The 17,262-nt window shown below is 39.3% G+C and overlaps 1 protein-coding gene across 7 annotated transcripts in view; it reads right to left on the reverse strand.

The window, feature by feature from the left end:
• pard3bb (par-3 family cell polarity regulator beta b) overlaps window positions 1-17,262 on the reverse strand; it is a 256,531-nt gene that overhangs the window by 156,779 nt on the left and 82,490 nt on the right. For all 7 annotated transcript variants that reach the window (XM_060876753.1, XM_060876749.1, XM_060876750.1 and 4 more), the window contains exon 6: window positions 3,534-3,595. In XM_060876753.1, coding sequence (XP_060732736.1) covers window positions 3,534-3,595 — 62 coding nt within the window. The remainder of the gene's footprint in view (window positions 1-3,533; window positions 3,596-17,262) is intronic.

Here is a 17,262-nt window from a genome sequence, read left to right on the forward strand (position 1 = left end):
CTACCCATGTTGGTACTAAGATATTAAAACCTCAGCTGTTCTATAAATTCTGTGGTAATCCCTTCATTAATGTGTGTCACTTTTCTGCCTTCTTACCCTCAGCCCTCTTTCACCATCCTCGGGCGTCCGTGTCACCAGTCAGGTCTCTCTAATACGGCTTTATTCCTTCATGTATTTATAATCACCTGCCTGTCACTACTCCATAATGAACAATACAGCTAATCACTACACGTATGCACATCATCATTACTGCTTAATTGAGGACTTGCTGAACACGGACATACGAGAGAAAATTACGACGTGCAAAACTCAGAACGTATTTCAGATTTTGGTTGTTCAGGCGAGACAAAGAGAGGTGTTTTACGACAGAGGGGATACTTTACAGAAGAGCCTCGTCAATTTACTGCCTCAGCACGTCAGGTGCTGCGTCTGCTTTTACAAATAAATAGTTCATAACTGAAAACGCAGCACAGAAAATAAAGAGGAACGCAAACTACACCCTGGAGTCATTAGAGTCGTGTATGTGCCTGTGTACACTACTCTGTAAGCTAGAACAGACGTCTGAGAACATATACACTCTCACTCTCTCTCTCTCTCTCTCTCAGTACTTTACAGCATACATTCTCCAGCTGAAGCTTAGGAAGTGAAGAGCAGCCATGCGTTTTTACTTCACACATTCCTATAGACTCGCCATTAGCCAGCAGTGGGTCACACTTATTGCTTTCAATTTCGGTATTTCCCATAATTCATTTCCCTGCGTCTTAATTTCAAGGGTCGTTTGCTGGCGGTGGGGAATGGAAGGCATTCCCGGAGCTGGTGTGGGTCAGGCCGTAGGTGGAACAGAGACGGTGTAGGGTCGTGTACCTGGCTCCCGATTAGCTCTACAGTACGTAGCGTCCCTCCGTGCTACACGAGCACACGCCATTAAAATGTCTTGCAAGTTTCCCCTGTGTTATTCTGAGAGACCTCACAGAGGGCAACATGCTGACACGCATAAGAACATCGTTTTCTCTTCATTAATGACACACAGCAGACTTCAATCCTACAAAAAAAAAAAGAAAGTTTTAAAAGAAAACTTTGTTCGCTTGTTAACGATTACTCAACCCCCTACATTAGTGCATAAGATTAGATCATCTAGTTATTGAAGCCATTTCAACTAAATCGGAATATTCATATTGAATTATTCTGCAACTACAATGAAACTAACAGAAAAGTTACAAGAGCAACAAAAATAAAAAGGTCTAATAACCAAAAGCATGATTTGTTCTTTCTTTAATAAATCTTGTTAGTAAACTTTACAGATTTCTACTTTAACGTTAGTTGTGTGTTTTCGGATACGGTATAGAAGACGGTAAGCTCGTATTTAAACAAGATGCAACTGTAAGTAAATGCACAGGTATTCCAGATAATATATACTGAAAATAAGACTACAAATTCCACTGTAAAATGTTATTTTTATGACAGCATACATTTCATTCCACTGGTAACACACACAATCCTACACAATGATTTGTCCTTTACTCTACCCTCCAGGATGTCAGACTTTTTGTGATAGTTGCGGTCAGAAATGTTTGATTCTACTGACTTCACCTTTTGGAAATGTTTGTGTCTACGTAAATTGATGACATTGTAAGCACTTCTTTTAAGCTCCTACCGGGGAAAACAGGCACGGAATTACTGACTATGATGGGTGAAGTGAAGAGGGCTTTGGGCTGAATGCATGTTGTGGTGATGATTCAGAGCGTGATGACGTTATGACCCGAATCTAAAGTCATTTTGAACAACTGCAAGCTCCTGCTCCTTAGATTTTCGTGAAATCCTGGAGGGACCGCTTTTATGCATTATACATTATGCGTCCCCCTTAAGCTCATAAATAACATTATTTTAACATATTTGGTCAGGATTCAATTAGAGTTGGAATAAACACCTAATGTAGGTGCTGTAAATAAGTGCAATGCTGCCAAGGTGTCTGGTTATTGACACGCAAACACCCTGTTTACTAACATCGCAATGTAGGTCGTGGTTGTATATGTGTGCAGTGTGTCTGACTGTCAGATCTCTGGGTCTCAGAGGACCAGAGCGAGAGGCCATCGTTAATCCCACACCATCTCATTAGCCATCAACCCCCACTGCAAACACTCCAAATTATGCACATGTTTGTGTCGTTAACCCTTTTTCCCCGGTTCTTTTGTAGTCGCTTAATGATTCATCATTTCATATGCAAGTTCAACACTGTCTTGATCTTTTCAGCAAAGAGCTGGGAAAATAAGAGTGTCTGCTAATTATACGGAGAGAGACTGAAAGAAGAAAACAACGGTGCAGGACAAAGCCCAAGAGCATGCAGAAAATACACAGTAAAACAAACACCGCCATACAAACACACACACGTGCATACACGGAGACGCACGCAGACAGACAGATGCACAAGGACACACTCGTGCACACAGGGACACACTCGGGGACACCGGCACACACGCACGCGGGGGCACACGCACGCGGGGGCAGACGCACGCGGGGGCAGACGCACGCGGGGGCACACGCACGCGGGGGCACACGCACGCGGGGACACACGCACGCGGGGACACACGCACGCGGGGACACACGCACGCGGGGACACACGCACGCGGGGACACACGCACGCGGGGACACGCACGCGGGGACACGCACGCGGGGGCACACGCACGCGGGGGCACACGTGCACGCGGGGGCACACGTGCATGCGGGGAAATTCAATTAAAAAACATGAGTTACGGTGTGTGTTTATTAATGAGCAAACAATTGTACTGTATACTACCAAAACAATGATAACATGTCAGATTTGTTTTTGTCTTATTTCATTTCTGATTGATTTGCCTTTATTTACTGCTAATAAAAGCACGTTACTGTTTAAAAGATCTGTCCTCTAACAGCTCCTGCATTCTGATTGGTCAGAACAAAACATGTTCCTGCTGTAATTCAAAGCACAGGTTTATATAGAATGTGCCTCTTCTAATGATCACGATCTAATGATCACTGATAAAAACTCATCAGTGTTGATGTGGTAGTTGCGGACGTTTGCTGGGAGGAGATGACAGTCAGATGTAAGATGTAATACCTTAAAGGAATAAAACCATTTGTTTTATTCTGTATAGCTGCTTTGAGACAATATGAGTTGTCTCAAAGCAGCTTTACAGAATAAAACAAATGGTCATGAACAGTGAGATTCATCCCAACAGGGCAACAACAGTATACATGGATGACACACACACAGATAAAAACACATACAAAAAAAACCCACACACACCAAAAAATCCACACACACACACACAGAGATAAAAACACAAAACACATACAAACCCCCACACACACACACAGATAAAAACACAGAACATACAAAAAAAACCCACACACCAAAGAATCCACACACACACAAAAACACATACAAAATAAACCCACCAAAAATACACAGACACACACAATGCACATTAAAAAAAAAAAAAAAAAAAAAAAAAAACAAACACACACACACACACAGACACACACACACGCCCTACCCGAGTGTGAAGGGAGAAGCTTTGCTGTTGGACATGTCTGTTGAGTGTTGGTCCATATAAGTCTGTCAAGGAAAGAAACATTTAGGAACAATTATTACACACTTCAATACTACATGCACAAAACCGCACTATCTATAATGAGAGCTCAGTTAGTGAGATGTGATTAAGATTAAGAGAAGCATCATATGAAAGGCGTTACAAGGGTTGGCACATACAGTATGTGGTATGTGGTATTCCAGCAAACAGACCATTTTATTATGTGCAGATAGAGCTACATAGTAACTATGTAATTAACACCATTCCTAATAAAAGAAGAAATTACTGAACACAGCTGAACAGCAGTAGACTGTGTGTGGGGATAAGCAGGACCAGGCTGTGCAAGTATGCATTACTGAGAAAATCTGAAATAAATAGCTGCTGTGTTTCACAGAATCGAATATACGGTAAAAAGCCATCTATAAACAAACAAACAAACAAACAAACAAACAAATAAATAAACAAACCACATGAATTGTATAAAGGCTTCTTACAGAAACTGAAAATCCTCACCACAATAATAAAGTAGTGCAAAATTCAGAAAAATGTTAAAAATAAATAAATAAATAAATAATTTCCCATTTCCAAACTAAGCCATCAACAGAGTGACCATTTTCCCTTAGTATCAAAGCTAGAAGCTAGTAGACTGTAGGTATGAAGGCATATTTAATGTCGGCATATTTAAAGATAATGTAATTTTTTTATTCAGAAAGCACAAACAAACATTTGAATCCACACTGACTCTACTAACCCTGCATGAACCCTACTCCCACATGGCTGTAAACTAATGTGCATAAGTAAAGAATAATCTCCATTTACGCTCAATCAAATCCCACACTTCTACTTTCTATATGCTGTAAACTCATTATCTACAAAGATGTCATAATTGCATAGTGTGTAGTTGTGAAGCCAAGCGTTTATATAATAATGACACTCATGAATTACCATGGAGGGGAAAAATAAATAATAAAATAAATAAATAAATAAATAAAAAAAACATGCTGTTTGTTCAGTGTCTCATTGTCTCATGTCAGGTTTTAATGAGCAAAGCTGTAATTACAACTGGCCCAACTTCAGCTACCCACGTCCCCCATGTTTCACTGACACCATTTTACACAGCAGCGTTAGTCTTCTTAATAATAACGAAGCATGTTTTCGTCTCACTAGCGGAATACACGCTACGTCTAGAGTGAATTTGGGGCAAAGAGTTCAGATATCGAGTCGTGTACGACGGCGAACAAGGCTAATTGGCATGTCTCAGTAATTGCTTCATCCAGCATTATGAATGTGCGCTGGATGTGAGGGCCGCTATCCTCAAGCAGAAGCAATGAATCATGGCACTTTCATGTCGGACAGGATGTGCAGCAGGGTCAATGGAAGCAAAAAGCCCTGATGTACTTCCTTCTAACCTTTGACCCCATCAACATTGATCAAGACAAAGTCATGTCCCTGCAGTGTTTCCTAGTCAGATCCAGGGTATGGAGACACTTTCTTGTTTCAGCCAAACAGACGTAACGGAGTGCACACTGAGGAAAGTAAAAGGCAGACTGTGAACATTCCATTCCATTACATTTCATTACCTTTGGCAGGGAACTTTTATCTACTTGCTTTAATGGACAGACATGACAAAAAAAGTCATTTTTGTAATTCAATAATGCCAGGAAGAGAGTAATGTTTAAATCGCAGCAGGTTGCATTAATATGCTTTTGTATTGCACATAAGGTGGCATGAAGATGTACTGCTATTAAGCATAAAAGGTGCAGGTGCAGGAAGAGAATGCAGTGTGTGTGTATATAATCAGAGTCATGGGGTGCGCAGGCAATTCTTCTCCCAGCTGTAAAGACGACCGGAACTCGGTATCTCCACGCGCTACAGGCTCTCAATACGCCATGCAAATCAATTGCTTTCTACTGAACGCTGCCTGCAACTCCAGGCTCTCGCCATAAAGACTCTGCTTTCCCCTTGGGCTTCTGCCAATCAGTCATGGGTACTAAATATATTGTTGCAAGGCCCTCAGTATGCTCATTTTATCTATTTCCATTTAAAAAAAGAAGGCACAAAAAGGCTTGATATTATTGCCCAGTAAGTACCTCGTCAAGAAGCTAAGGTGTTGCCTCCCTGGAGGTTAATTTAATAACACAAAAGCGTGACACACACCTTCATAAGAAGACAATGCAATGAATTAACAATGACGTGACATCCGACGGTATGATTCACATGAATATAGATCGCTTCTTTCTGACATCCTCGTTAATGAGGACCCGAGACGGCCCAGCAACTTTTAGAAAAAAATGAAAAACAAACGTTGGGAAGACCCTACACAAGCACTACCCTAACAATTCATTTTAATTAGTATCTCCTGCCTGCAATTGATCATTCGCTCACATTTCCTAATTAGCTTCGGCTGTTTTAACCACGCTTTAGTGATATTTCTCATTAGGGTAAAGAATGAATTAATCTAGCCGGTGGCAGATGATCTGACAGAACATATGTCTTTGGGTTTATTTTCTCTTGCAGCATGATCTACCTGTGCTGAGCCCTTTCTAATGAACGACGTGTCAAGAGTAATCGAGGGCCGAACAGCCGCAAACGCTCAGATAAAAGCAGACGAAGCCAAAAGAGAGACAAACACGCTAACGTAAGTACGATTCGGTTTATGTGCGTGTGTGTGTATCCAGCACAGTTTGGGAAAAAATTAGCAGCACACATGCTGCACAGTGCCTTGCTATTAGCTTCATGAACACAATAACAAATAGGTCTATTCACTCTAATCTCTATGGCTCTTTGATGATGATTATAGGAGCGGGTTTAGACGAGGGAGATGGAAATACATTTCAAAAGGACAGAGGCTGCCGATTTGCATAAAATCTCGTCTACGGTACAGCAAAGCAAAGTGGTGTGTGGACTAATAAAGGACGCGCCTGAGAATTCCGGGTGAAATCATTAGCAAACACATTAGCAACAGCATTTAGCAGATTGTACAAATTAAAATGCAATTACCTCAATGGACATCCAGCGCTCTAGCACTGGCTGTTTGCGGTCTGCTCTAACAGCTTAGCGTCACTGCTGAAACCAGAATCCTTTCCATATACTGAAACGTAGCGAGTCAATTGTGTGTTGAATTAAAACTCTACTTACGGCTCCTGGCCAGTTCCTTTATTATAGACTAACTTTATTATACAGGACTGAAGGTTATGTGGTTAATTTAAGGCTATCAATTAATTACAATAAAACATGACACAATATGAACATGATGCATCTTAAGCTGTCGTGTGTAAAATATTCTTCTTATTACAGGAAATTAAATCAATATTCAGTCAAGGGCCAGCTAGTTGGTTATGAAAGCTCATAAAAAAAATCACGTTATACAGAGAATTGAACTAGTATAAGATCTCACACTATTTCTGAAATGTCTATAAGTCATAATTCAAGTTAAATATATGAATCCAGACTTGCTATTTGCATTCTGTTAGGTAACTGCATGTTCTGCTAGCGGAAGGATATGACGAGCAGGTGCCAGACTTTATTTGGCTCAATTTCAACAGTGTTTCAACAATAAATAATCTGTGTAATAAAAAAAAAAACACACTCTGCTGTCAGTCAGACTGCCGCTCGGCTGACGAGTGTACAGTAGTGAGGCGGCAGAAGTGAGTAAGTCGTGCAACAGTTACAGCATGGTCACACTACACTAAAGCACATATGGTTTAAACATACAAACCATATGAACACTTGCTTTACTCAAGCTAATAAAGTCTTTTTTCTGGTCCACCAGGCAGGAATAAAAAAAAAATTAAAATAAGAAAAGGGAAACTAATAGGCTTGTCTCATGTGACTGGGTAACTGATCTTTCCACCCCTATGGAATTCCTAATTTGTTATGAGTCATGCGAGCAATAATGTAAAGAAAAACAAGTCTCAGGGAAAGCCGTCGAATCAGATTTGGTGAGAGTTTTCACACACATTCATCACTCCCCAGTCATGTCCTAATTTATCATGCATTAACCGCAGAAAGAAATTTGGCTTTGCAGTAAACTAGCTGGGTATCATTAGCTAGTTAGATACAAGACAAGCCAGAAAACACAGCTTATAAATCCTACATATGAGAAAATACACTACACGTGTGAACACCAGAACTTCCTTATTTGTGGAGCAGTTTTTCCCCAAGACCACTGCAACAAAGGTGGAAGCACAACTTTTATTTTATACTATGTTTTAAAATGATTTCCCTTCACTGGAATTAAGGAGCCCGGACCTATAACTCAGGGCCTGATCTCAATAATGCTCTTACATCTAGTGGAAAGCCTTCCCAGAAGATTTGAGCTTACTATTACTGCAATACAGGGAATGAGATGTTCAACAAGCATGTGTGTGTGTGTGTGTGTGTGTGTGTGTGTGTGAGAAGGTCAGATGTCCATATAGGACACAAATCAGTTAAACAAACCGGGCATGAGCTTTATTTTTCACACTCGCTAGCTAAAACAAATCAAAAACTTACATGCTGAGAATTCAGAGCGGAGAGAATCTCTCTCTCTGTACACCAAGAACAGCTAGCTCCTTCAATAGGTGTCATGTAACAGACAATAATAATCAACAGAAGATAATTACCTCCTCTGCGTCCCTAATACTGCACACTACCATGGCAAATAGTCAGTACACCAATAGTCTCACTATTATTTAGACATAATATTAAGTGTGTATAATAGAGTTTAGTAAATAGCTTTGAATTCCCTTTGAATGTACCAACATTAAAGTATATTGTGTTGTCCTTACAGTGGAAAATGACACAGAACAACCCCAAACACCTTACATTTTATAGCCAGCAGTCATAAATAAGAACCGCACAATCACTAGCAAGATGTCGACTCCTTGAGACGTAAGAAGCTTCTAGTAATCACCTTTTTACAGCAAGCACAACACCTGATTGAATAAAATCTTAGCGCTTGCATTACTGAAACAAGAATCAAACCCAAACTCTTTTGGACATCTTGTAAAGCAACACTAGAACGGTTGATGTTTATAGAGCATCACTAGTGACAACACAACACTACTGTCTCTAAGTGCCAGTCAGTCATAGTAGAAGTGAAACATTTAAAATAACGAGTGTTACTGTTACTACGTGAGGCTCTAACTATTAAACCCTGGGGTTCGCGGATATGAAAATACTCCCGGAGCAATTAGCAGCAGCAGAGACCCTCAAATACACAAATAAACCTGTGTGTCACAGCCATGTCCCTACAGGCCTGGGCGTGCCTCGTCTTGTGCAGATTCTCCAAACACTAGACCAGAGTTGATAACTACATGAACCAAATCTCTCCCTCCTCAACAGGTCACATTTTAAAATATCTTGAGGTAAAAATACACAAAAGGGCACTGTGTTACTGATGGAAATGAAGCAAATAAGCACTTATGGTGTATCTACATTATACATATAAATGATGAAATTTTGACAGCCTGGAGAAAACAAAAAAAACAAAAAAAACATTAGTTAAAAGATTATAGCTACGGGACATACTTGCTCCATCTATTAAGTCTAATTGCTCTTTTTTTAGCATTCAGCATTAGTCACCATCATCTTTCAGCACTGCGCTTCCCAGACAAAAGAAGCTTTAAAGTGTTCATAATGTTATTAACATATTTAGCGTAAGATTTACATGCAATGTGCATATTCCTCATCTGCAAACAAAGACCTCTGAAAGCAGCGAGGAGAAAAAAATAAATAAATCCGGATGTAAAAGTACTGCACGCTAGCTGTGTCTAGCCGAGATAAAATTAATAAATAATAATAAAAAAAATAAAACAACAAAAAAAAGTGAATATATAATTTGTCTGAAAATTAGACCACCTAATTATCAAGATGAAAGAAAATGAAGTACTTGAATGATTTGAAAGTTGAAAGCCATTATGAATTAAAATACTGATTAAAACCGGATAGATTAAATATATAATTGCTTCAAACAATGTCCGCCAATAGCCAGCACTGTGGGGATCTCTGTACAATCAGCTGCTATTTAAACTCGCAGTGTGATGTGAAGAACATTTTTCATCAGATCTTTTAAAAACCTGCCACAGTTTTTTGCAGGCAGCAGAGGCCATGCTGCAGGCCCTTTTCTTTCTCTTTGGCCCACTTATTTCTCCTGTAAAGGCCAAGTGACAATCTGAACAATTACTCAGGCCTATTACCAGAAGCTCTTGCCACCTTTTCCCTGTGTCTGTCTCTCAGACTGTAGCAGCTTAGAGTGCATTAGTAAGCTCCAACACTGTCATTTCTCAGGCCTCACTACCTCGTGATCGACATGCCGACGTGCTGGCATCTGGGGGGAGGAACACAGGAAGCAGGCATCTGGCCGTCACCATCACAGTTCACACAAAATACAAGAAAAAATGTGAGAGTGGCAGAGGAGCACAGGTATTTTTTTTTTTTGGAGGGAAAGCATGCTGCTTTAAGTGAAGGATATAAATGAACTGATGAAAGTACAGAGAAAATAAATGTAAAGGGGCATGCAGAGTACAATAAAGCAGATAGGCTTGTCCACATGTAACGTCATACACTACATGTCCACACGTTTGTTAACACCTCTCCGTCACACCCCTGTGTTTTTTTTTTTAACATCTCATTCCAGACTCAGTCCTAGTCGGCTGTTAGAAGCAGTCAACTCCACTCTTCTAGAAAGGCTTTCCTCTACAGTAAAATGTGATATAAGGCTGTGAGGATTTATGTTCAAGCGCTTTGGTGAGCTCAGGCACTGAGGTAATGTCAGGTAAGGAGCCCTGAGGTGTAGTCAATGTTGCAGGTCGTTCTGAAGGAGTTCAGAGGGCTTGAGGTCACACCGGTGCTTTTACTCTAAAATTGTCATGCCGTGTTTTTTTCGGCTCTGGCGTTGCGCACAGGGGAATTGTCATGCAGGAACAGGTCTGAGCCCCTTGGTTCCAGTGAAGAGAAGTTCTAATGCTAAAGCATGACTTACTGTCTAACAGGATAGTGCGCTCAAACACATGCGATATGTTTAAATTGAAATATGAACGATGTGCCTAGGGTTTGTTGGATGATGCTGTATTTTTGTTATTTCTGTGAGATGTTAGTGGTTGGTTGTCGCTCTGACATCAACAGAACACACTGTTATTGCTAGTTCATTTATAATCATGTTTAATAGTTGTTGTTACTGAGTGTTACTTACTGTTAACTGAGTCAGTTTTAAAATTTGGTCTTCTATCCTTTAAAGGTAATCTGAATATCAGGAACAAAAGTGCATAGATAAAATGACTGAAGTTACTAGCAGGACAGTCAGAAAGCATCAGAAACTCAATCTGATATATCTGAAGCTAGAGTCTTTAGATAATTTAGAAATCTTCCTTCAGAAAGACGGTGGTATATATTTCTTAGGGCTCAAAGCAACAGACACAATTATGCTTAATTTAAAATGCATTAAATTCTAATTCTTTTTCGAAATTGTCAATGGTTTTATTAAGTGGTGTACCAAGTTGCAAATCAATTTACCCATGTGGACAATAAAAAGAACTGAACTAAGAGGAGAAAACCAAATGGTGATTAACTGAAACAAAGGATAATGGTTAGATTTTTCTTTTCGCTGTTTAATAAAAGAAAAAGGAAAAAATTTTCGTACTCGCCAGCAAACATCAGTGTTGTATCCAGAAAGAAAGCAGACGTTCAGACTAAAAGTTACAGAATGAATCCAACTATATGATGCAGTTATTACAGCAGAGACTCGAGCTATAAGATAAGATCAATACCACTGATAAAGGATACGGTTATTAGCATAAAGATTTAAGTTGCAGAAAACAATTTAAGTGTACAGATGAAGATAGCTGGATAGACTAAAGGACTATAAGTGCTGCTGCAAGAACAGCTGAACGGCAATTTGGATACTGTAGAAAACCATTAACCAAAGTGAAAATATGTGAAAGACCAACTTGAAAAAAGTAAAAGTTAAAGAAAAAAAAAAAAAAGTCAAGTGAGAACATGATCTCATTATAAACAGGCATGTCATTGGAGGTGACTTTTCTCTTTAACGAGCTCTGCTTAACATTTTATAAAATTCAGACCATAATTTGAACCATCAGACTGTTAAAAGCCTCAAAAGCTTCAAAAACTCCAGAAATTGCCACCAGTCTAAGTGTTGTTCTTTTCCTTTACCACTATAGTCTTTGATACTGGTGATATTAATGCAATAAAAGAGCACAAAAGATTAAGAACCTGAGAAAGAGCAGTCCAGACAGTGACATGTTAATGGCCCTGCTGAACCGTGCAATTTGCACGTCTACATTTATGAGCTTTACTGTGGGTCTTGTCCCCTCACTGCTCTAAGAGAAAAAAATAGTCAAAAAAGTTCAATCCCCCAACAACATGACAAAGATCTATTGAGTCGAACACAAGACAAAATACTGTTAATGTCTTCTGAAGACTGCTTTGTGCGTTTACTTTTTTTCCTCCGAGTTCACTACAGTCTTGTTAGAGATTTTTGACATGCTTTTGCACAAATTGCTGTAATATGAAAATGTGATATTCAAACAAAAGTGAGGCATAAGATATTACAGAAAATACCGTGCAATAAGTAAAATAAAAGAATCCCACAATGCATCTGAATAGGCATAACCAAAAATAATTTATTACTTTTTATTTAATTATTTAATAGAATTTAATCATTAAAAAAAAAAAACAAGTGTCAGTGATTTCTCTAGCATCTAGTCTTTAGAGTTAAAATAAACTGTAAAATAAACACAGTATTCTCTCCAGTGACCTGCTCACCACAAGTCAACACAATACAATCCAAGTCAAATCATGTGGAAGCAGCACAATGCATAACATCTAGTTTCACTCTTAGCTGCTAAGCGCAGGAGTCTCTAAGGCTACAGTGGGCACAGGATCAAAGTAACTGGACCAGTGAAGACTAGAAAAAGACCAGGCAATGTTTCAGTGAGTCTGTGCCCACTGCAGTCTCAGTTTCCCCTTAGATCTAGATTTACAGTATTGGGTAGACTCCCTCTTCCAGAGCGACTTACATTTACAACATTCATACATATGAGCACTTAAGGCCACAGCAGTGAAATTTGATGGTTCTGAGACTCTGGACCATGGGTCCTGTAAGAAATTACAGATAAATGCACCCAGATTCCACTCCAAGATACACATCGGAAAGAGCTCATTCCTAAAAAGGCTTACGTATCAAAGTAATAAGTTTAGAACTCTAAATGAATAAACTTGTTTAAATCGTTAGTATGGGAGTGGCAGCAGGACACCAAGGATCGCCACTAACAAAGGGTCTATGTGACCGTGATTACCATTTAAAGTGACCATTTGGTTTATAACAATTGTAACAAAACCAAGCCAAGGTGTATGTGACCCATGATTAACATTTAAAGACATTCGGCTAGACAACAAGGTGTATCCCTGCCATTTGGTAGACACTCAGTTCTTAAGCTCAATACACATTCAGAGGAAAACCCCATTTAAACTACAAAGAGGAAAAACAGTATAAAATGCTTTGTCCTGTGTTCTTACTGACTCCAATGGACCCAAAGTACTTCATGCACTGTATTTTGTCACTGCTACGCTGGAATAACCTTGTTCTTTATTAAGATCTTCACCCTTATTGTTTTATTTTCATACATTTTTTTTATTTTTTACAGTCCTCTTCTTGGCTGACAGAAGTGGAACCTGATGCAGTCTTCTGTAGCACGTCTACCTAACGATGCACAACTTCTGCATTCTGAGATGCTTTTCTGTTCCCCGTAGTTGCACAGAGTGCTGATTTAAGCTACCAGAGACTTCTTGTTTGACTGAAACCAGTCTGGCTGCTCTCCTCTGACCTCTTTACGAATGAGAATGGTCACAGAACACTAATGGCAATCCCCTGATGAGTAAAGTCTGGAAACTGTGTGTGACAATCCCATTCAACCAGCCCAATCACCAAGATCACATTTCTTCCCCATTCGATTATTTAATGTGCACATTAACTGAAGCTCATGACCAGCAGCTGCATGATTATACGCATTGCACTGCTGTCACATGAGTGTCTGACTGGATAACTGCATGAACGACTGGTATACAGATGTTCATATCAAAGTGGTCAGTGAGTGTGTATTTGACCTACGTGGCTGCTGCAATTAATATTCTGCTTCTCTAATTATTTTATGGATTCTGGGTTTTACAGAACTGATAACAAAATGAACTGCTGAAGGCAGAGACAACAATCTTTGTATGAAAAACAACCCCCCGAATCTTTGTGGTCTTAATGCAAACTCAAACATAAAGCAGTCAACATCATGATGCTAGCATGCACATAGCGTAGCAGCCCAATAATACGCAGCGTAGCAGACAGAATATAAAAAAGCATATTATTAATATGCTTAAAAATAAATAAATTACTGAAAAACCTCTGAGTGCATCAGTAGTTCAGTGCAGTGACATTTTCATAATGATGTATGATTCAATTTTACATCAGTATTTTAGAGGTAGAAGGATCTCGCTTATCTCTAGTACTCATGCGTGCACAATCATAAATCTCTGACAAATTAGCATTATGCTGATATATAACAATAGTTATACTTTCATCAAACAGGGAACATCACCGTGTACCATGTGTTTCTAAAAGATCCTCGTCATAGATGGAATCTGAATCCAAATATCTTCTTCCATTTCTTTTGTATTCCATGCATCATGTACAGGGGTTAACAGGCCCTTGTGGAATGTGCATGATCTTACTGGTGTTCTACAAGGGCCTATTACTGGTAGACACTTATTCTATAGTGGTTTTCCCTCTCACACCACTGTCGTATAGAAATTAAAACATTCTTTAAAAAGTCTGAGCAACACACCTACAGACCATCATCAACAATAGGCCTATCACTGAGTTCTGTACACAAAGATGTTTTAGCCTTCTCATCTTTGTTGGCCAGACGATGTATACTTCTACACTGGAAAACAATATGATGTCCCTCCATCTCTCAGTGGTTTAAGGATTTGATGCTCTTTCTTAAGTTGGAGAAAATAAAATATACACTGAGGGGTTCTACTGATACCTTTTTTTGCAAGTGGCAACTTGTTATTTCTTACTTTAGGAGACTACAGGTGTTACCTGATTAGAGTTCTAATTCGGTCAAAAATTGGACTGTATGCATAACCTTTTTTTTCCGTTTCTTCAGTTGTTTTAACAGGGGGATGTCGGGTGTTTGTGCGTGCGTGCGTGAGTGTGTGTGTGTCTTTGTCTGGGGGTTTGTTTTTGTTTTGGGTGGCGGGGTGGGGGTAAAAATAAATAAATAAATAAATAAATAAATTAACAATAGGCCTTCAGTAATCTTGACATTCACTGTCTATCCATCCACTAATGCTAAGAACTTAAAGGTAGTTCTAGACAAATAGTCTAGTCTAATTCGTATATTGTCAAAAAAATCTCAATGCACCATCTTATATATTTTGGCATGAGGTAACGTGATCAAAAATGCTCACAACTTGACTGTAAAAAGTTTCAAATTTTAGACTCTGATCTACGAGTCTTAACTAAATCTGCCTGTATGCTTGTGTCGATGCAAAAGCATTTAAGAATATTTGTCACCCTTGGCTACACTTGTGCTCGATCATGATAGGATAGTATTATACTTTTGGGTTATAAAAGTTTTCTTCCTCTCACTCTCTGAATTGGAGCGTATGGAACATCACTACATGGAAACGCAGGTGAAAGTCCCCTGTCTCTGCAGGCACTATGCCAAGCAATTGAGTAAGCAATGATCTAGTCAAACTGGGCACATCTAAGGCACTTGCAGGTTTTAAGTGAGATACAGAAGATATTCTTACAAGTTGAGAAACCTGTGAAAATTGAGCTTCTGGCATTGAGGCCCAAGGCAAGTGGCATGTGTCTGAACACGGAAATTACAAGTAAATGAGATGCAAAGTGTTACAGTGACAACAATAAGGCAATCAAGTCCCTAATCACACACAAATATACACTGGAATGTGCATTCTCTTACCACCTTCCCTTTAAGAGTGCTTTCATCTGTAAAAAGTGACAGTTTAATTACCCCCATTGAGCTGAAAAAAGGTAGCTGAATTGGTATTAATGGGCAGTGAGTGTGAACAGCTATGCAAGAAACAGAAGAGTTTTTTAATGCAACCTTTAAATAAATATAAAAAAGGAAGGACGGAGCAGCACACCATCTTTTGGCTTTAGAAAATCATAGCTTCAAAAGTGAGAGCAAAGACAGACAGGGGCCATAAGACCACAAAGCAAAACACGTCAACTAAATATAGCTGCAACCGGCACTAACAAGGTCCAAGCACCAATGCACTTAGCCTGCTGGGTACTAAAGCAACCAGTGGAGGACGTGGTTTTCTGAATGAAAGACGTACAGCATCACTGCTAAACGAAATAAAAAGGGAACGATTCTAATAAAACAGGTTTTTATGAAGCCAAAATGACAAGCCGTCCAATACGATGCTCTGTAGGCAACTATTATGTAATTTAATGATACTATTTTCTGTATCATGTATATCAATTCTGTTTCACTGCTTTGTATAACAGTGACGTCCAAGAAAGAACGCTTTATTGGAAATGAAAAAGGTCTTGGGTCTTTTCAAAATTCACTGTGGACAGGACATAATCACATAATCATCAAGGAAATATATATATATATACATACACTGTGTGCACAATTATTAGACAAGTGATTATTTTGACCATATCATTATTTTATCCATAATTCCCAACTCCAAGCTGTATAAACTTGAATGCTTATTGGATTTAATGCATATCAGGTGATGTGTATTTGTGTAACGAGGGAGGGTGTGGCCTAAGGAGATCAACACCCTATATCAAGGTGTGCATAATTATTAGGCAGATTCTTCTCCTCAGGAAAAATGGGCCAAAAAAGAGATTTAACTGACTCTGAAAAGTCAAAAATCGTAAAAAGTCTTTCAGAGGGACTCTTGAAATATCTAGGATTTTGGGGGGTGATCACAAAATTATCAAATGTTTTGTTGTAAATAGTCAACAGGGTCGCAAAAAACGTGTCGAGAAGAAAAGATGCAAATTAACTGCCAAAGATTTGAGAAGAATCAAACATGATGCTACCAGGAACCCATTATCCTCCAGTGCTGCAACCTACCTGGAGTGTCAAGAAGTACGAGGTTTTCAGTTCTCAGAGGCATGGCCAAAGGTTAGAAAGGCTGAAACCCGACCACCTCTGAACAAGACACATAAGTTGAAACGTCAAGAATGGGCCAAGAAATATCTGAAGACAGATTTTTACAAGGTTTTGTGGACTGATGAGATGAGAGTGACTCTTGACAGACCAGATGGATGGGCCCGTGGTTGGATCACTAACGGACACAGAGCTCCACTTCAACTCAGACGGCAGCAAGGTGGAGGTGGGGTACTGGTATGGGCAGGAATTATTAAAGATGAGCTAGTTGGACCTTTTCGGGTTGAAAACCCGAAACTCTCAGACCTACTGCCAATTTTTAGAAGACACTTTCTTCAAGCAGTGGTACAGGAAAAAGTCTGCATCTTTCAAGAAGACTTTAATTTTTATTCAAGACAACGCTCCATCACATGCATCAAAGTACTCCACTGCGTGGCTGGCCAGTAAAGGCCTTAAAGATTAAAAACTAATGACATGGCCCTGTTCTTCACCTGACTTAAACCCTACTGAGAACTATTGGGCCCTTCTTAAGCAGGAGATTT

Source organism: Tachysurus vachellii, chromosome 8 (genome assembly GCF_030014155.1).
Source record: "Tachysurus vachellii isolate PV-2020 chromosome 8, HZAU_Pvac_v1, whole genome shotgun sequence".
Taxonomy (NCBI): Eukaryota; Metazoa; Chordata; class Actinopteri; order Siluriformes; family Bagridae; genus Tachysurus; species Tachysurus vachellii.